General features: G+C 38.1%; 1 protein-coding gene across 2 annotated transcripts in view; it reads left to right on the top strand.

Moving 5' to 3' along the window:
• The window catches only part of LOC136876979 (EH domain-binding protein 1), a 414,289-nt gene that overhangs the window by 323,796 nt on the left and 68,191 nt on the right, over window positions 1-22,302 (top strand). For both annotated transcript variants that reach the window (XM_067150754.2, XM_067150753.2), the window contains exon 23: window positions 7,998-8,112. In XM_067150754.2, coding sequence (XP_067006855.2) covers window positions 7,998-8,112 — 115 coding nt within the window. The remainder of the gene's footprint in view (window positions 1-7,997; window positions 8,113-22,302) is intronic.

The raw sequence follows: 22,302 nt of genomic DNA, 5'->3' as shown, positions 1-22,302 counted from the left end.
GCCTCATTTAGTTCTTTACCTCTTATCTTTAAATCGTTAGAAACTGAGTCTAACCATCGTCATCTTGGACTACCTCTACTTCTCTTACCCTCCATAACAGAGTCCATTATTCTTCTAGGTAACCTATCCTCCTCCACAGCTTATAAATCTCATATTTTATCCCGTATTGGCTCAACACAACTAAGGTATCGTATAAGTATTGGAAGGTGGGAACATACTTATAACTTAACCTTAGTTATCCTCCTCCATTCGCCTCACGACCCCACCACTGAAGCCGGTTTACGCGTACAGCTTCATCCATAGAGTTCATTCCTATATTAGCCTTTATCTCCTCATTCCGAGTACCCTCCTGCCGTTATTCCCACCTGTTTGTACCAGCAATCATTCTTGCTACTTTCATGTCTGTTACTTCTAACTTATGAATAAGATATCCTGAGTCCACCCAGCTTTCACTCCCGTAAAGCAAAGTTGGTCTGAAAACAGACCGATGTAAAGATAGTTTCGTCCGGGAGCTGACGTCCTTCTTACAGAATACTGGTGATCGCAACTGCGAGCTCACTGCATTAGCTTTACGACACCTTGATTCAATCTCGCTTACTATATTATCATCCTGGGAGAACACACAACCTAAATACTTGAAATTATCGACCTGTTCTAGTTTTGTATCAGCAATCTGACATTCAATTCTGTTGAATTTCTTACCTACTGACATCAATTTAGTCTTCGAGAGGCTAATTTTCATACCATACTCATTGCACCTATTTTCAAGTTCCAAGATACTAGACTGCAGGCTTTCGGCATAATCTACCATTAAGACCAAGTTGTCAGCATAGGCCAGACTGCTTACTACATTTTCACCTAACTGAATCCCTCCCTGCCATTTTTACCTTTCAGCAGATGATCCATGTAAACTACGAACAGCAAAAGTGTAAGATTACAGCCTTGTCTAACCCCTGTAACTACCCTGAACCAAGAACTCATTCTACTATCAATTCTCACTGAAGCCCAATTGTCAACATAAATGCCTTTGATTGATTTTAATAATCTAACTTTAATTCCATAGTCCCCCAGTAAAGCGAACATCTTTTCCCTCGGTACCCTGTCATAATATGCTTTCTCTAGATCTACAAAACATAAACACAACTGCCTATTCCTCTCGTAGCATTTTTCAGTTACCTGGCGCATACTGAAAATCTGATCCTGACAGCCTCTCTGTGGTCTGAAACCACACTGGTTTTCATCCAACTTCCTCTCAACAACTGATCGCACCCTTCCTTCTAAGATTCCAGTGAATACTTTGCCTGGTATACTAATCAGTGAGATACCTCAATAGTTGTTGCAATCCTTCCTGTTCCCTTGCTTACAGATAGGTGCAATTACTGCTTTTGACCAATCTGAAGGTACCTTACCAACACCCCATGCTAATCTTACTACTCTATGAAGCCATTTCATCCCTGCCTTCCCACTATACTTCACCATTTCAGGTCTAATTTCATCTATTCCTGCTGCTTTATGACAAGGGAGTTTATTTACCATCCTTTCAACTTCCTCAAGCATAATTTCACCAACATCATTTTCCTCCTCCCCATGAGCTTGGCTGTTCGCAACACCACCTGGATGATTTCCTTTAACATTGAGAAGATGTTCCAAATATTCCCTCCACCTCTCCAGTGATTTCCTGGTATCTATTATGAGTTCACCCGAATTACTCAAAACACTGCTCATTTCCTTTTTCCCTCCCTTCCTAAGATTCTTTATTACTGTTCAGAAAGGTTTTCCTGTTGCTTGACCTAGCCTTTCCAGGTTATTACCAAAATCTTCCCACGACTTCCTTTTCGATTCAACAACTATTTGTTTCGCTCTGTTTCTTTCATCTACGTACAAATCCCTGTCTGCCTTGGCCCTTGTTTGGAGCCATTTCTGATAAGCCTTCTTTTTACATTTACAAGCTGCTCTCACTTCATCATTCTACCAAGATGTTCGCCTTTTTTCCATCTTTACACACAGTTGTTCGTAGGCATTCCCTTGCTGTTTCTACTATGGCATCCCTGTATGCCACCCATTCTCTTTCTATATCCTGAAGCTGCTTACTGTCCACTGTTCGAAACTTCTCACTAATCATATCCATGTATTTCTGTCTAATTTCCTCGTCCTGGGGATTTTCTATCCTTATTCGTTTGCAGACAGATTTCATTTTCCCTACCCTAGGCCTAGAGATAGTTAGTTCACTACAGATCAGATAGTGGTCTGTATCATTGAAAAATCCCCAGAAAACTCATACATTCTTAACAGATTTCCTGAATTCGAAGTCAGTTAAGATATAGTCTATTATGGATCTGGTACCCCTAGTCTCCCACGTGTAGCAGTGAATAGCCTTATACTTGAAGAATGTATTTGTAACTGCTAAACCCATACTAGCACAGAAGTCCAGCAAACGCTTCCCATTCCCATTAGCTTCCATATCTTCCCACAATTACCGATCACCCTTTTGTATCCTTCAGTTCTATTCCCAACTCTCACATTGAAATCGCCCATTAGCACTATTCTATCCTTGCCACAATGTCACTCAATGCTTCATAAAACTTGTCAACATCCTCATCTGCACCCTCACATGATGAATACACGGAGACAATTCTAGTCCTAATTCCTCCCACTGACAAATCTACCCACATTATTCGCTCATTTACGTGCCTAGCAGAAACTATGTTGCGTGCAATGGTATTCCTGATGAAGAGCCCTACCCCAGACTCTGCCCTTCCCTTTCTAACACCCGTCAAGTACACTTTATAATCTCCTATCTCTTCCCCGTTATCTCCCCTTACCCGAATATCACTTACTCCTAGCACATCCAGACACATTCTCTTTGCTGACTCAGCCAATTCTACCTTCTTTCTTCCATAAGCCCCATTAATACTGATAGCTCCCCATCGAATTCCATTTCATTCGCCAAGTTGTTTCCAAGGAGTCCCTTGCCTGTCAAATGGGAGTGGGACTCCATTACTCCCATAGGTCCGAGGCTTGCTTAAAATGTTCTGAGCTGGGTAAATTCATGAAGCAGGATGCTACCCTACTTGCACATAATCCAAGTGAGGATCTTTCCTCTAACGGGTTATGGACCACCGGTGAATTGTATAGTCCTAGCTGCCTGAGCACAAGGAAGGCATGACTCAGAATATGTCCGACATGCCCACTCCCATTCCATAGCAACTGGTATCTCGACTCTCAGGACCACTTACAAGGCCACTCATCTGTTGCCCATGGTTCACGAACTAGGACGTGACTACAGTAACCCACACCATGAACCATGATGTTAAACAAGTGTAAAAAAAAAAAAAAAAAAAAAAAACATTGAACATTTCCCTGTGAATTTCAGTTGGAGTATTCCATCTTGCCCCCAGGAAATAAACTACACCTCATTGCTGTTCAGTCATAGATAACACCCACATTTAATGCTTCCTTCATTGGGAGAAAAACCGATTGAGCCATATACGGAATACAGCAAAACAAATGACACTGAAATTATTGCTCATCTGCTGTAACACATTTCCCTAGCAACAAGGTACTTACTTATTGTATATACTGTAACCGTCTTACTCATAAATGGTGTGTAACTTTTATACAAGGTTTATAACTGTTTATGTGAAATTCGTTACTAATAAACCATGTATAAGCCTCCTGTGTATACATCTGTTATAGTTATTCATTGAATTGCTGTCTGGCTCCATGGCTAAGTGGTTAGCGTGCTGGTTTTTGGTCACAGGGTCCCGGGTTCGATTCCCGGCAGGGTCGGGAATTTTAACCATCATTGGTAAATTTCGCTGGCACGGGGGCTGGGTGTATGTGTCGTCTTCATCATCACTTCACCCTCATCATAACGTGCAGGTCGCCTACGGGTGTCAAATCAAAAGACCTGCACCTGGCGAGCCGAACATGTCCTCGGATACTCCCGGCACTAAAAGCCATAAGCCATTATTATTATTATTATTATTATTATTATTATTATTATTATTATTATTATTATTATTATTATTATTGAATTGCTTATACAGACCAGGACCCTTGTATAAGTGTTGTATAGCAGCGAGTAGCAGGAAAAAAACAACAAGAGAGCAGTTTATTTTCGTGGTATTTACTGTCTGCAGTAATATAATCGTGGTGAAATATTTGTCTTATCCATTTAACATTGAACACACACTGAAAGAATGGACGATAACGTTGATGATCTTCATGACATTTTAAACATAGAAGACATACACCATTTATAGGTTAGGGAGGCTAGACATCTTCGTAAAGTAAAACACTTTAAAGAGACTGACAATGAAAAACTATAAAAGAAATGATGGTTGGATGTATTTTTGTGTAATTATGTGTTACTTCTTAATAGACTTCTGAAATCGTGATTTTATTGTACATTATCTGCATCTACCAAGATCTTTCTCAAATTTGAGTTAAAAAGGGACATATTCCTTGACATAAAAAAGGGTATAACTTGAAAACCGTATGTAATATGATTTCCATACTTTGTAGGTATATGATGTATAAATGCCTAATAGAAACTGTTTTGATCAAACCTTTCTTTTAGTTTCCCCTGAAAAGTAAGGATTTTGGAATGTATACCCTTTTCAACTCACCAATTCATTTACAATTGCTTAAGTTTTCCATACCATCCCAGTTAGAAGCTCTTGATCTTGCCGTAAGTTTTCCATTTCTTTCAAGGCGTTCATTACACATGCAAGCTGGAATTCAAGAGGACAAATTGGGGCAATTATTTATTTATAGGTAGGGAAGTTAGGGAGTGGAATAACTTACCAAGGGAGGTGGTGTTCAATAAATTTCCAATTTCTTTCTGATCATTTAAGAAAAGCCTAGGAAAACAACAGATAGGGAATCTGCCACCTGGGCGACTGCCCTAAATGCAGATCAGTAGTGATTTGATTGATTGATTGATTGATTGATTGATTGATTGATTGATTGATTGATTGATTGATTGATTGATTGATTGATATCAATATAAGCCAATTTCCAGCCATCTCACTTTGTGTTGCCACTGCCTTTTCGATATGCCGTGCTACTGTGCGACTTTATGGAAAGTTTTGCTCATAGATAACCAGCAGAAGCGATCATAAAGGCGGTGAACGTGCAAAATATGTCAGTGAACTGCAGGAAGAGATTCCTATGACTTGGAACGAGTGTATACGTGCTGTATAGTAATACAATGCGTATACCATATTTATTAGGAAGAAAAATATACAAAGCTTATACAGGGTTTATTCAATGTATAACTATAAAAGTGTTAAACAACTGTATAAGGACTTTTTATTAGTAAGACGGTAAAAGTTTGACATATTGTGAATTCATTGTTGCATTGATTTCTGCAGTTATGGTTTTCACAATAGGGAAGAAGGTGTTTATCAATGGAACATTACTTCCGAGTATACAGAGTAGGGCATCAGAATGGACAAGTTTGCTTCATGTTAAACAGTAGTACAAGAAGTAATTTAATAAAGAGGCACCAAATAACAGAACAATGTTAGCTCTCGTTGACAAGTTCCATCATACGGGATCACTCTTATGTCAATCAATCACTACTCTTATGGAGTAGACTAAATCGCATGTGATGAGGAGTAGGTAGAACCGCATCTACTTTACACACCTGGCGCTGGTCAGTTTCTCCATACTGTGACTGTGGGGAGGTCCACCAAACAATGAAACATGTAGTGCAGGAATGTCCAATCCGTGCTTTCACTTGCACCATGGAAGACCTCAACTCAGCAACACCCAAAGTAGTGAAGTGGGTGGCGGTTTTGGACATTCACATTTAGTGAGATGTATATCACTCGTACTCAATGTGTATATATGAACTGTCAGAGTTGATAGGTGGATAGTGATGTAAATACATTGTGTTTTCTTCTTGTGCTTTCAAACTTTGTAAATTGCTTTGACTGTATAGATATGATAATTTGTATTTACTTTGTACTTATCTTTCACTGATTGTGTAAATAATTTATAGGTTGTCATTATTCATCATACGCCAAATGAATAAATAACTCTTATGTCAACGAAAAGGGAGACAACAGGGCGCCCGAGAACCATCGCCACAAATGAGAATCATGGACGATTTGTCCCACAGGTGTTACATTCCCCCGAGCAGTTTGACCAATGTTGAAAGAGCTGGATGGATGTCCATACCTCATTCAAATGGACCAGGTTGTCTACATAGACCTCATTACTGCCCCATTTGTGCTGTTTTTGTTGTGTCAGAAACTTATCCCTCCAATGATAATGGATGCAGCAAGAATGGAGTTACAGTCCACACAATGGGGCAGTCACCTACCCTTCTGCAGCTACACTTTGGAGATCGCCTAATTTCGTGTGGAACTCCATTCCCGTACTCTTCCTGCTCCCCAGATCTCACAGCCCCAGATTACTACATATGGGATATACGAAAGTGACGTGCCCTTGCTCGAAAAACTCATGGTGCCCGTGGTCGTTTAATGATTTGAACCACTTCCCATTGCCTAGTATTTCTTCAAACACCTCAAAAATATCTTTGAGATCCATTCGTTCTGCCATGTTGTAAGGTTATGTATTCTTAAACTTCAGTTTAAACGGTAGATGAGCGGCAGTAAAATTAATCTCTAGTTAAATGTAATATTAAGTTTTATAATACACGACTAACAGATAAAGCATTAAACTTCTATTATAATACCGGCCCTTAAAAATATACAAAGAAACTCTATTTTACGGCATCACTTCAATTATAACACTTATTATATGAACTTTTTAGAAGAGTGAACACAGTAAATACAGTAGTAAAACAAGAAACATAGCTTCATTAACACGTTTGGAAAAAAATCCATTAGTCTCTTCTGTTTGTTGCGGTTAACCTTTCCTCCTTTCACATTAAAACTTCTTGTTAATACACGCAGCTGAGTTTCATAAATGGAGCTTGTCATTCGCGACTTCTGGGCTTGCTTTCGTACGTGACCGGTAATTAATTGACACTCGAGAAACGGCGAGGCTTTGACAATCACTAGAAGTTCGAGTTTTTCGGTTGCCGTCATATTAGTTTCCAGCTTCACTGGAACCCTTTCTTTGCTTGTTAACTGTTCCTCACAAACCGCGAATGCTGTATTGCACAGTTAATGTTGCACAAAATTCGAGTTACAGAGTATTTTTTGCTTCAAGGGAGGAGATATTTACTTCGAGAAATCGAAAAATTCGTATAACCAAATTTCGAGAATAGAGAAATAAATACACATCAAGAATAGGACAAACGGCCAGAAAATCTACGTTAGTTCAAGATACTGAAAATTCAAGTAATGGAGGTTAGAGATATCGAGGTTCGACTGTATTATTATTCGTATGTATGTGTCATAAATGAGAGTGATTAAGTACATTTTCTTGTAACCATTAAAATGTTTTTTAGTTTAAGATCTTAAATTTAATGGTCAATTCACATTGTAACTGTAAATATGTATGCTTGTTATCCTGTCCGTTTTTCACTTAGACCGTAGCGCAATGTATGTGATGAAATCCAAAGAGTCAGTTTTCTAGACAGATAATCCACCTCCAGATACTCCCAAATTCTGTGAGATATAGAGAGAGAGTGTGCGTGCGTGCGTGCGTGCGTGCGTGCGTGCGTGCGTGCGTGCGTGCGTGCGTGCGTGCGTGCGTGCGTGTGTGTGTGTGCACCAACCATTGTTCATCAACATGTTCAGTAATTTTGAGAAACGTTATGAACAATGTGTGGCATATGATAGTACTTAATTTGAAAATATACTGTACAAACTCATTAAATAACAATTCATGTTGTATGTTTTGCTGCATACAGTAGATTTGTAGCACAATGCTCAAACCAGTTGTTTGCTAACTTTCAGTATCCAGGATTAAAGAATATTGTATTTAAAAACTGCTGTGCTACTTTTCACTCTTTCTAGTACTACATATTGAAGTTATATAAAGAAATTAGTAATAGATTTTTACTTTTTTTGTAGACTGGCAAAAGACAGAGGAGCAGAAAGTACGAGAGAATTTGCTGCTCGACGAACTTGTCACAATAGTCAACAAGCGTGATGAATTAGTTCATCATTTAGATTCTCAAGAGCGAGCGTAAGTATCTAACTTTTAGATCTATCTATTTATTTTTTTTTGCCACATTTATGTTTCATTGTACTTCCATATTTCTTCATGATTAATGTTTTTAAAGTCTTTTACTACGTATTCTTTCAACCATATTCCTCCACAGAATTTCATCTAAGTAACTGTTAAATCTCTTCTGATTCGGCGGAACCTACCGTATAATCCCGAATACCACCCGCCACCGAATAAGACCCGCACCCTAAATTTGAGACGGCAAAATACGGAAAAAAATAAAACAAATAACTTACATACCTATTTAATTTTCTTCAAATATACCACAAATATAAATTCAAACAGCTTACAATTAATCAGATCATCACAAAAATCGTAAATAAAATCGGTCCAATACTCAGATCATTCACATTTCACCGTCGTCATCTGAAGTTTCACTATAGGAACTTTCGTCGCTGGCATCTTTCCACAAATAGTCATCCTCACTACCATCCACTGAATTTGAAATTCCACATTTCTTAACGCTTTTGGAAACTAGATCGTTGGGAATACGTGCCCATGCAGTCTTGATCCAGCTGCATATTAGTCCCACTTCAGGCCTCTTCACTCGTCTGGTTGGTGTTAACGCGTGATCACCATCAGATATCCATTCGGTGTACAACTCTTTCATTGCCGTTTTGAAAGGCCGGTTCACGCACGCATCCAACGGCTGTAGAATAGAAGTGAGTCCTCTGGGAATTATCGCAAGATCGGTTTTTCCTTTCCTCATCATATCTTTTACGGCGTCAGTTGTATGTCCTCGGTAACTGTCCATCACAAGCATGTTTCGTTTTTGTAACAAAGCTCCTGGGTGATGTTGCCAAATGCACTGCACCCAGTCCTCAATTAACGCACTGTCCATCCAGCCAGACTCATGTGTTCTAACAATAACACCGGATGGCAAGTTTCCTTTCGGAAGTGTTTTCCTTTTCAGAACCACATATAGAGGGAGTTTGGTTCCATCCGCTAATGCGCACAACATTACCGTGCATCATTGCTTTTCGTTATCACCTGTTCTGATGGTTACACTTTTAGAACCCTTCGTATCCACTGTATTTTCCAACGGCATTTCAAATAGACAGGTGTCTGGTCAGCATTCCCAGTTTGCAATAGCAAATAAGACTTTTGCTTCCTCAAATGAATAATGTGACGCTGAAAGGCCATTAGTTTTCTTCATACGCCTCAGGGAGACGTATATCTCCAAATGCACAATCCCTTTCTCCGATAAAATAGATCAGCTATTCGCGCACCCAACATGCCAGCAACACTTGTGAAACAAATGACGATCGAGTATCCACAGCAGCGGCTTTCATATTTACTGCATATTTACCCATATTCTTTTATTTACCTATTTCATTACCTTACATTTCACGTTTACATGCCACTGTAACCGTATTGAGAGAAAATCAATCCTGTTTTCTAGTTGCAACTAAAACACAATAAGACTCGAATGCCCTTTTACATGTGTTATATTGAGTACGATAACCGTATTCAAATATATTTCAATGCTCCATGTAAACGTAGTAAATATTTACGAGAATGAACGGCTTGAATACGACCCACACCCAAGATTTAGAACCAAAATATTGGGGGATAAAGTGTGGGTGGTATCCGGGATTATACAGTAGTTAACTCATGGAACCACCACCACCACCACAGGGAAGACATGCTAAGCAAAACTGAAAGAGAAATACTGACATTAAAGTTAGCATTAATAGAAGTTATGGTAAAAACAAATAAACATAAACATTTGTTATGCGGGAGAAAAAAGTTGACCTTTAAGATCTGCCATTGCCAATATTGGTATTTTTTAAATAGTAAGTGACCATGAGGGTCCTGAAACAAGAACAAAATGCCTTAAATTTTTTAGTATCAGTATGTATAGTTGAGTAATAGTATTGACTCCTTATCATGTGAAGTACAAATGGTGATGGAGAATTGTAAGAGAGTCCTTAATAATGTTCAAGGCGATGCCATTTAGACAGGTTAAAAACAATCCGAAGCTTTTCATATGTTTCCAGATCAACAGTGGCACAGCCCCCCTACTGCCAAACAGTAGTCCTGCGTCAGTTTATTGTGACAACGTCAGTTCACCTAAAAGATCCTTTAGAGGATTCACAGTGTACTTCTTCATGGGTTTCCCATCCTAACAATTTCAGGGATGAGGCTAAAGCGTTTCCTACTTTTTGATGTCTTGCATTCACCAGCAGTTCACTTTCAGGGCACGAGCCCAGCACGTGCCCAAAAGTTTCATTTTCAATCTCTGGTCTGCTCAGTATCGTATGAGATTTCTCCATATATATATATATATACGTACACATAGGAAATAAACAAGTGCATTGACCAAATTCAACAGTGAGATGGAGTTTGTCCAGTAGAGTCTCACGCCTATGGCTTTATCACAAGCAAGCACCAAATCCTGCTGAGGACAGGAAAACTGATATAAAGGGTTCTGACATGTTTCACTGTCTGTTCTTCACCACAGATACTCTTGATGCCCTCTGAAATGAAACTTCACTGTTTTAAGAGCTTATGCCTCTTCCTAAATGGCATCCATACAACCCAGTCGTCCTTGTAGCCATCCGGAAGATGTTCATATGATTCGGTCCAGTTAAGCTGAAGATCCTTCCAAGGTCTTAGGAGTGTGGAGAAAATGTTTTGTAGATTTTGGCCTTCACTACAGTGAATCGGCTTCGGTGTTGTTAGCCTTAAGATGGTTGTGATCAGCAGCAATGGCAAATGTTTCAAGGTGCAGTGTAAGCAAGATGGTATGTCTTCTCAGCAGGAGTTGGTTTTAAACAATCTATGATCATCCAGCGTGTCTCATTCAGAACAGAGCCCACATTTGTAGCTCGAGATAGTTTCCCTATGTGGGACAGGCATATTCTGGATCAGAATAGTATGGAGCTAAAACTGTGGTCCTAATTACTTTTGGCTTGGCACCATTGTTTGTGCGTCCTAACTTCCATGGGATGTTATTTTTGGCTTTGACCTTTTGACTGGTGTTGTAGCAGTGTGTTTTGAAAGTAAGAGAGAACCCAGGATGTCTTGCGAGTATTTTGGATTGAAACAATGTTGAGAGGGGTGCCGTGTTAAGAAATTTGGGGGAAAATTAAAGAAAATAAGCTAACAATGAAAGGGGCAGAGAAATGTGTAGACCATTCAAGTATTGCCAATGCCATTTAATTGAAATAGTTGAGCAAAACTCGTACACGGCTATCTCTAAAGCTTTGTTGTCAGTATATGAAATATTGATTTTAATCTTGAAACATACCATTTGTTCTGTACACAGAAATAAGGATCCTGTTATTATATATTCATCTTAATGGAACTTCTGAATGTGAGAAGTGGTTTAGATGAGATAATAGAGAAACAATATGAGGAGACAGAATTATATCATGTTGAAATAAAAACAAATAAAAGTGAGAAAATCAGCAGGGATGGATGAATTATGCGTGAAAATTATAAGGACGACAGAACCTGTTTGTCTGCATCGATTGTATAGGCTAGATTTATTTGGAAGAAAAAATTGTGCTGAAATGCCTGGGGTAAGGGATTTACAGTAGAAGTCTGCTATAGCGAGCACGGCTTATAACGAGAATCCCGTTATACCGACAATATTTTGATGTCCTTTCAAAATTCCTATATTAAACTGTGTATTATCCTTTGGTTACAGCGAGAGCCCTATCACTAATGCATCCGTTATTACGAGCATTAAGTGCGTGAGATTTTTTCCGTTATCGATATTTATGTACCCCAGCGATTATGATGCATGCAATCAACTGGAGTGATACCGGATTTCTCAGAATCCAAGACGACGTTTTTTTCCCTCAGAATCTCATGCGAAAAATCAAGGGTCGTCTTGCATTCGTGGCCTAACAGTAATGAATACCGCTGGCAACTCTCGCGGTAACCATGTTGCTTCTTTTCACCCCTGCATGTACACACATAATTCGTTGACAATAAGTGACCGCCTCTTTATTATGCATCGCTAGCCGTGACAACCGGTTGTACACTGCCTGTGTGTAATGTCGCTGGATCTCGGGAAATAGTGAAGAGAGAAGGACAAACTATTAGCCTCTTCGTATCTTTTCCTCGCTATGTCCACTAGCGAGTTCTCTCGTCGACATTCGAAGGCGATGTTGTAGTCTGTAGTAATACGCTTCAACTGCTGTTCCGTAAAGAAAAGTCGAAATGGAAGGGAACATATTTTCATAATAAATGCATAAATAACATGTCCGATAAAGGTTCTTAACTCATTAAAAATAAAGGCAGACTAAATGATTACTTAATTTTAATGCTAAACACTGCAATTAAGTAAAAATGGGATACACCTCGAGATATGGCAGAGTGCATAATTGATTTCACAGGTTAGTTTATATTTTCTCGCGTCTGGTTAAATTACAGAAAGGTTATTATCATGTAAATTTATAGTGAGCAGGTTTTATCATTTCTCTAGTAGCGCTTGAAGTATGTTTTCATCATATGTATAGTACAGTTAAGTTAGGATAGGTGACGCTGTTTCAAGAAGGAAACCGAAACGTTTGCCACAAAATGCGATCGATCATCTTTGGTACGGTATAGTTTTCTCACTATCTTCATTTGCGAGCGCTCTCGTCGACATTCGAACGCGATGTTGGAGTCGATCAGTAATACCCAATGACTGCTATTCTCTAAAGAAAATTCGAATGAAAGAGAATAACAAGTTTTCATAATAAATGCGTAAATAACGTGGCTGATAGCATTTGTTAACTCATTAAAAATAATGGCTGAAGTAAATGATCTCTTAATTTTAATGTTATTTACTGAAATTAAATAAGAATGTGATACACCTCAAGACATGGCAGAGTACATCACTGATTTCAGAGGATAGTTCATATTTTCTCGCGTCTAGTTAAATTTCGGAAAGGCTATTCACATGTAAATTTTTAGTGAGGATAACTCATTTCTCTACATGAGTATCAAATATGTTTTCATGACACATATACGGTTCGGTTAGGTGACACCATTTGAAGAAGAAAACTGGAGTGATATCGTATTTCTCCGAATCCAAGACGACGTTTTTCCCCTCAGAATCTCATGCGAAAATCAAGGGTCGTCTTGCATTTGTGCCCTAACAGTAATGAATACCACTGGCACTCTCGTGGTAACCACGTTGCTTCTTTTCACCCCCACACGCACACACAAAATTCATTGACAATAAGCGACTGCCTCTTTATTATACATCGCTCATCATCAAGGATAATTTTCTAAAAGACAGAAAATTAAGCATACAAGCAATAGAAGAATTTTTAAATATTTTAGAATTTGTAACTTCCAACAACTATTTCACTTTTAATGGGAAAATTTATAAGCAGGATAGTCTTCCTATGGGCTCCCCGGCTTCAGGAATAATGGCAGAAATTTATTTAGACCACTTGGAAAATTCCAAAATTCTTAACAAAATTAAAGGTATCGTATTCTGAACACGCTTTGTTGATGATACATTTACTTTAATAGATCACAACGTCTCCAACGGCGATATCGTTCTTGAACAGTTGAATGCAGTCGATCCATGGATCAAGTTTACTTCCGAAGCGGAAGTCAATAATTCATTAAACTTCTTAGATGTCACTATTAACAATAGCTCCAACAAATTCTCTTATACCAGGAAGCCCACCCAAACTATTAATACTATTCGACAAGACTCAACGCATCCGGAATCTCAAAAAAGAGCAACATTTTATAGTTTAATCCACAGAGCTTTTCACGTCCCTTTATCAAATGCTAATCGTAAAAAAGAACTTGAATTTATCCAATTAATAGCGAGTAAAAATGGTTTTAGCAGGCATTTCATTGACAAGATAATCAATAAAGTTACTAACAAATCCAGTTCAACTTTACTTAGAGAAACAAAAAGAAAAACAGACAAATACGCCACTTTCACTTATACAAATAGTAAGATTTATGATATCACCAACACCCTCAAGAAACATAAGATCAACATTGCTTTTAAAACAGTCAACAATAATACTAATCTTTTTTACAAGCAACATAAAATTAACAACACTATGAATAAATATAATAGGTCAGGCATTTATAAGTAAAAGTGTAACCAATGTTCCGCGAGCTACATTGGGCAAACCGGAAGAGGCTTTTCAGTTAGATATAAGGAACATATCAACGCCGCTAAACATAGAAGGTACTCCGCCATGAGTACTCACATGACAGAGTCCAATCATTCCTTCACTTCCATAGAACAGGACTTAAAAATTCTTTATTTTCATAATAAAAGCACTTTACTCAATGTTTTAGAAAACATCTATATTAATATAGATCATAAATGCAATCCCTTTCACAATTTGAATGAAATTTCCGAAACTGCGAACGTAATTTTTGAGGCATTGCTCAATAGTTCTTACTTTGACAAACCCACTAACAAGCTTCCATGTGACGGCTTCCAGCCTACTGATCCTAACCTTCCCCTAATTTCCCCTCATGGCGGCTCCCTTCACACACGACCTCCATAGTTCGCTCTCAGTCAACCACAGGCTTCCACACTGAACTAGTCACTGTCAGACAGGCGAGAACGTAAGGAATCAGATGTGCCGCACTTCTTATTTTTCATTTTTTCATTACTTTACATCTCAAGACACAAAAACTTGCCTATTTTAACACTAACAACAGCTATCTTTCTTATTCTAGGGCCCTCTACTGCACATTCCACATTACGTTATCACGTTCAAATTTTCCACCTAACTTCTCAACAAGAAATGCCAACACTACACCAATAAGACGGCTTTAACATCTGCTCGCTGGATTTCTTATACATCGTTATTATCCTATTGGAATGAACATTGTGCAATTCATTATCAAGCCTTCACGACATAACAGAATATTATATATTAACACATCACACAAGAAGAATTTTAACGCAAAGTTTTTACTGAATCATCCCATGTGGACAATTTTAATTTTAATGTCAACGGTATTCTTAAGTGCTGTGCTCAAAACAGTTCTGAATTCTTCACCATTTTAAATGACATATTCGGTTATCCGAATTATTTTAATGTGTTACTTTGTCCTTGTCCTTGTAGCTTTTTCTCAAAAGTTTTTATGGCTGATGATGTCTACAAGGTAGACGAAACATGTCCCGATATAATTAAAAATCATGTAAATATTTAGTTAAAAAAGAATCTTGGTATTGTAAAGGTGGAACATTTGACCTAACCTTCAACGTATAATGGACTTGTACTGTATAATATCTATATTGTGACCTTTCATGTATTCTGATTTAGGGTTCAAAATCGTTGATGTTATACCTCGGCTGGTGTCATGCGGAGATGCAAGGAACTCCACCCAAGGGACGTGCAAATTCGGAGAGTCTGGTCACAGGATTGGACCGTTAGGTTTTTCGAAGTCCGATTGACGCATGAGAATGTATCTAATAATTACTTAAAACTATACTATTACTATTGAACTAAACTTAACCTACTAATGAGAAATCGAAGAATATTTCATTTCTTGAAAGGATGTTCCGTTTTAATAAAATCATATCTTGGAAACATAACTACAATTGAACGGAAAGCAACATAAATGGACGTCTATTTTAACGTTAACTATCATGACTGAATATGATTGTTCAAAGTCTCTCAACTTTTGTTGGCTATCACATATCATCACATTAAATTCCATTCACAAATTTTAAAAAACACATTGGCTTTGCTATCAGTCTCAAAATTCCAGTGAAGTAACAAAAAAAACAAAAAAAAACATTTGAGATGCTGAAGGCTTAATTCCATTCTAAATTAATTATTCACATCAATTGTCCTTTGGTTACTAAAATGAAATCAAAGAAATTTTATTCATTAGCACTCATGTTCACTATCCCCAAAAATGAGTGTCTTTCAGTATTCCGTTATCTTTAAAGTCATCGCCTATTTCAGAAAATCTAAACTTAAAAAAAACAACTTGGATGCTCCAGTAATATATTATCAATGTTGACACTTGTACCAAAGTGCGATCAATAAATAGGACTACATTGTGATCCCTCTAATCACTAAAGTCACCTAACAAGTTAGAAAAACAGCCTCCTTCAAAATACTGCAACAGCTGCCTCTGGATAACAACAACTTCCTGAAAATAAGGACTTCAATAATGATGATAAATCCAACTTCCGATGACTCTGCAGCCTCTGGTGTTCTCCACGAACAATCCTGAAAAATATGCACTCAATGCTCACTACCAAATCTGTGATATACCAAAAGAATATTATTTAGCAGGAAAATCAAGCTATGCATTAGCCAGAACAATGTCTACAAATCTCATCTGCGATATTATTTTCATTTAAATGATGTCATTTATTATTGAAGATCCTAGTTCATCCCTTCACATTCGTGCGTAATTCATTCACATCAACTCTTGGGTTATCACGTTTTTTGACAACTGTTACATAATCAGTACTAGTATTCTTCGAAAACCCTATCACAAAATTGCATTCATACTTAAGTACACAACGTTCATTACCAGCATTAAATTCACACGCATGACGAACATCAATTCACCTCGATAAATATATCATCGGGATCTTTTCGAAGACTGCATCACATTATTTAGTGCACAACCGGGCGAGTTGGCTATGCGCGTAGAGGCGTGCGGCTGTGAGCTTGCATCCGGGAGATCGTGGGTTCGAATCCCACTGTCGGCAGCCCTGAAGATGGTTTTCCGTGGTTTCCCATTTTCACACCAGGCAAATGCTGGGGCTGTACCTTAAGGCCACAGCCGCTTCCTTCCAACTCCTAGGCCTTTCCTATCCCATCGTCGCCATAAGACCTATCTGTGTCGGTGTGATGTAAAGCCCGAAGCAAAAAATTTAATGCACAACCCCAATGAATTACTACACATCACACAACACATTAATTATTTACTTTATCTCGATGATCCTACACAAAACCCTTCTTACTTACATGCGCATGATGCTCAGTAAATTCTCAATTCATTTTCCGAATACTCGAGCACGTTATTCTCAAAGACTACATTATCCATGCATATTCAAAATTCACCATTAATGTGATAATACAGTCATCTTATCCACAAAAATCACATATATGACGTAATAATCTTTATTGGATGACTCTAGTTTACGCGCATATCACTTATCTTATGGCCACCTTCAAATTAAACATATCTACATAATGAATCGCACACCGAAATTTGCTTATGATGACCTTATCTTAGCAAGAAAATGCAGCAACCATCACTGAAAGTCTCCTGCATGATGTCTACTATTAACTGCTTGAACTTAAATACATAACAGAGAAAGTATTATAATTTTCCTGGATTATTCATGATGAACACACATTTCCTGTTCGTTGCGGAATAATAATCGACGATCATACGATATCATTCAAGTTGTTTTACCTTTCACATGTCACATTTTTGACACCATAAAATTAATTCTACACTATATTAAGCATCTACATTGCAGAATAGGCGAAAGACATTTATTTTTGGGTACTTATCGAACTGGTGTCTTTGGGAAGATGACATTTCCCATCTCTCAGATCTTAGCTTTTGTCATTTGGCATCCATCACAACATTTTCTGGCCCTTTTGGGACCACTTATTTTTTTAGTGCCTCATTATTTGATAGTTTGATGTCATAGGGTCAGTTCTCTTCGTACATGATAACATTGTAATACTTGAAACTTGAAATGAACAATTAGTACAGTGTTATACGCATAAATGGCATTAACAATATACTGAATTAACACTCGCCTTATTTTTAAGAGAATAGAGATATCTTTTCCCTTTTATAATTAACAATTCGTGCTGTTCGTATAATATTTCTTTACAATTATAATTTACTATGATCTTGCTTCTTTCTAGTCGTGTGCGATACGTCTGATGACCTTTTTAGAAGAATTTATTGTCCCTATTGTTACATTTCTATGACACAATAATAAAAGTTGGTTTGCATTTAATACATCTTCCGAATGCTTTGGCCTATAATCTCCCTTCCAGATGATTTTGACATTTACTGCATAACTTCCTTGATACATGACGCTCTTGAAATCGTTGTTCTTGGCAAAGGAACATGTTTAACAATTCGTCGCCTTCATGACTTGATGTACCAATCGACTGTCTCAACATGGGTCTCAATTCTCGAATTGTATCGTAATAGATAGACAATGTATGACCACCGTATATGAATTGAGCTTGGCCCATTTGATTCAACACATTCCATGGTCTCCATTATACATTTCCATCATTAAGGTTCCATGCTATCTATTGACATCTGTTTATCTTCCGCTGAAGAAAATACAATATTTATTCAACATTATCTCATCGTACTATGACATTTTATTACCGACCGTCACCTAATAAAATACCACGGGGTTCTGAGCGAGTTATTCCATTTACTGACATACTTGGACATATGACGACTGGACTACAATAACCGGACATGTGATTTCATTAATTTTGTGTTATCATAAGCTTCCAATGTTCTCCTAACTTTAATCCACAGTCATTGGAAGGTTATAGTATTTAGAAATGGTGACAAGATGTGATAATTATCAAGTAATCATGTTTTTATCAGAAGTAGCAAAAAATATTTGAAAGGATACTTGCAAGGAGACTGAGAAGATAAGTGGACGGAGAATGGAAAAAGTGCAATATGGCTTTAGAAATGGAAGATCAACATTAAACCTCATCTTCAATATGAAACATGATGGAAAAGTAATTGAAATGAAGAAGAGAAATGGTGATGATATTCTTCAATTTAGAAAAGGCATACAACAGCATCCCCAGACAAAAGATATGGCAAGTCATGAAGCAGAAAGGATTCGGAATCTGAATCATTGAATACATGCAAGCAATCTACAACAATTGTTATAACACTGTCCAGACCTCTGTGGTTAGGACAGAATGATTTTAGGATTTAACCGAACTAAGACAGTGAATTGTGCTATAATTGTTGTTGATAACGGTAATAGATAAAATTGTGAAGGGGACAAAGGAAACATATGGGGACTGGGAGCTGAAGGTGATGTTTGCAGATGATATTGTGCTGTGGGGAGTAAATGGAGAGAAAGTACAAGTCAGCTGCACATAGTAAATGAGTACATTATTAAGTGTGACATTAAAATGAGCATCGAGAAAATCAAGACAGTGGTGTTGAGTAGAGGAGAAAGAGAAGGGAAAGTTACTATAAAAATTGAAGGCGAGGCCTTGAAACTTTAGAAAGGTTGAAGTACTTTGGAAGCAGAATTAGACGTGAAGTCCGTAAAAGGATACAGGGGAAATGGATTTTATCAGAGTGTGAGATTTTTTGAGATTATAAGAAAGAGGAGGAATGACACGGCTAGAAATAACTCTGTTGAGAGTAGAAAAGCTATGTTAAGAGGATGGAAGGGGGCAGGATACCGAAGCAGACAATAGAGGCTAAAATTAAAAGAACAACGAGAGGTAGACCAGAACTAAGTTGGTTGCACTCTGATCAAGAACAGCATAACAAGGAACCTGGATTGGAACCCACTTGAGGAGCACCAATGTTGGATCATGATCTGCTGCATATTCATATTCCTCTCCTTGAACTCCTAGATTTCTCTTTTATATCCTTTATTATCTGTGCTACAAAAATATTAAAAAGGAGAGAGAACAAACTGCAACTCTACCTTACTCCTTTCAGAACACTGCCTGTCTTCTATATCCCTCAACTTTTGTCACTGCAATGTTATTTATGTGCTTACTATAACCCTTCTTTCTTTGTATTTGATCCCAGTCACCTTCAGAATCTCAAAGAGCTTGGCATGCATATTGTGTTGTGGTGGTAATAACATCGCACAAAAAAAATGAAATGGCGTATGGCTTTTAGTCCCAGGAGTGGCCGAGGACAAGTTCGGCTCGCTAGATGCAGGTCTTTTGATATGACGTCCGTAGGCAACCTGCACGTCGTGATGAGGATGAAATGATGATGAAGACGACACATTCACCCAGCCCCCGTGTCAGCGAAATTAACCAATTATGGTTAAAATTCCCGACCCTGTCGGGAATCGAATCCGGGACCCCGGTGGCCAAAGGCCAGCATGCTAACCATTTAGCCATGGAGCCAGACAACATTGCACAGACTAATGTACTAGGAAGCTAATGTAATAGTGTGGGTTGTTGTCTTGTTTTTTATCATCATTGTGTTAAACTTTTCATCAGTTTCATGTAAAAACTGGAAAGTAATTTTATATTGGCATATGATACCAAAAGTGAGAATGTATGTTATCACTGTTGAACATTACTGAAACAGAAGCATTGTTTCGCATAAGTCTTTTTTCTGTCTGTTTCTTTGCTATTATTTACTGTTCATAAGAAGTAAACTCAATTGTGTGTAGTGCATGGTTCACTGCTAAATAGAATGGATCAGATTGAAAGACGTGAAGCATTGAGAGCTCAGATTAGAAGTTCATCAGGAAACTATTTCGATTCATGTGCAGAGAAGACAAATAATGATGTCACTGGTTAGAAATGTGGAATTCCAGATGCTAATGTGCATTGTTGGTGGAAGACCACAGAAAAAATTGAATTCATTTTGTTTTTTTATTTCGTTAGGGCCATCTATGGACCACAGTGCTTGTGTTTTAGCTGTTTCTTGATGTCATCTTCGTTGTTTGACACAATTGGTGTTCTTAGTGGTTGGTTTGGCATCTGTTTTCTTGTTGGTACCTCTCGCTTTTCTTATGGCCCAGTAGTCCTTCATTTTCTGGCTAAATTCAATCTTACATTCCTCAGACCATTTCCTGGTCTCATCTTTTGGTTTGTGGGTAACTTCTGTGAGGGATGTTACAAAGGATTTAGTTTTAAGAGTTAGTAATCTCGTGTCCTCATCCCGAGGTGGTCCAGCGGCTTCCATCTGGTAAAATTCTTGGTCCTACTATCCATCTCAGGAACTTTCTTTCTTGTACCTCAAGGGCCCTTAGTGGGGTCTTCTTAGTTAAATATAGACACTCTGCTGCATAGAGGATTGAAGGTCTGATTACTGCATTGTAGTGTCTTAGTTTGACATTCATAGACAGATTTTTTGAAGCATATAGTTTTCTACAGGCATGGTAAGCCTTATCTAGTTTGAGTCCCCTGCGTTCAAGAGCCATTGTTTCGCTGAGGTCCTCTGAGAACCATTCCCCAAGGTACTTTACACTTTTGACTCTCTTGATGTAGATATTATCACTGACTCTTATCATTCCAGGGTCTTCTTTGATGTTAGTAACAAACTCGGTCTTTCCTATGTAGATCAAAAGACCCGTTTTAGCCACTATTGAGTGCAGTATTTGGAGCTGAGTAGTAGCCTCCTGTATGTCATTTGCCAATAAAGTCAGATCGTCTGCAAAGGCTAGGCATGGTATCCTTAAGTTGTTGGCTTTAATCCCCACCTGTAATCCAGTGTTCTCTGGAAGGAATCTCATCCACTCTCTAATGATCTTTTCCAGAACGCAGTTGAATAATATGCATGAGATGCCATCTCCTTGTCTCACCCCTGTTTTAATGGCGAAACTCTCCGAGAGTTGTCCTTTAAACTTTACTCTGGCTGTGGTATTGTGCAAGGTGGCTTGCACCAGCCTGTTAATCTTGTCGTTAAGTCCTAGTTCTCTTAATGTCTTATAAAGAGTAATTCTGTCTACTGAGTTGTATGCTTTCTGGAAGTCGACAAATATAGCTACCCATTGTCGGGCTCTTGACTTGCTGTATTGAAGGATGGTCTTCAGATTTTGTATCTGCTCGGTACAGGACCTCAATGTTCTAAACCCTGCTTGATATTCTCCTAACTCTTTATGATAAAGCATTTAGAATTTCTCAGACAGGAAGGTTTGAAGATTTAGAATAAGGGATTGGCATAATGCAGTTTAAGAACTCGATGAGTATTCGCTGTTTCCAAGATAAATTTGTCTGAAGGCATCCAAAGTGGAGGTACAGATGGAAAATGGATGAAAGTTCAAAGCCTTTAAAGGATAAAATACTTGAACCATGGAGTAAAATGGCCATGCTGTACAATGAAGTGCCATATTTGCACAGTACCTGTCTCGTGCATGTGAGCCAGGACTTAGAGTGCCTGTGTTTCATCGTGTTGCAAGGAGATAAATTTATACTTACGAGTACTTGGACTAATTGGTACTGCAATGCCATTGAACCCTTGTATGTTTTA

Source organism: Anabrus simplex, chromosome 7 (assembly GCF_040414725.1).
Source record: "Anabrus simplex isolate iqAnaSimp1 chromosome 7, ASM4041472v1, whole genome shotgun sequence".
Taxonomy (NCBI): Eukaryota; Metazoa; Arthropoda; class Insecta; order Orthoptera; family Tettigoniidae; genus Anabrus; species Anabrus simplex.
This window is presented reverse-complemented; position numbering and strand designations above follow the sequence as displayed.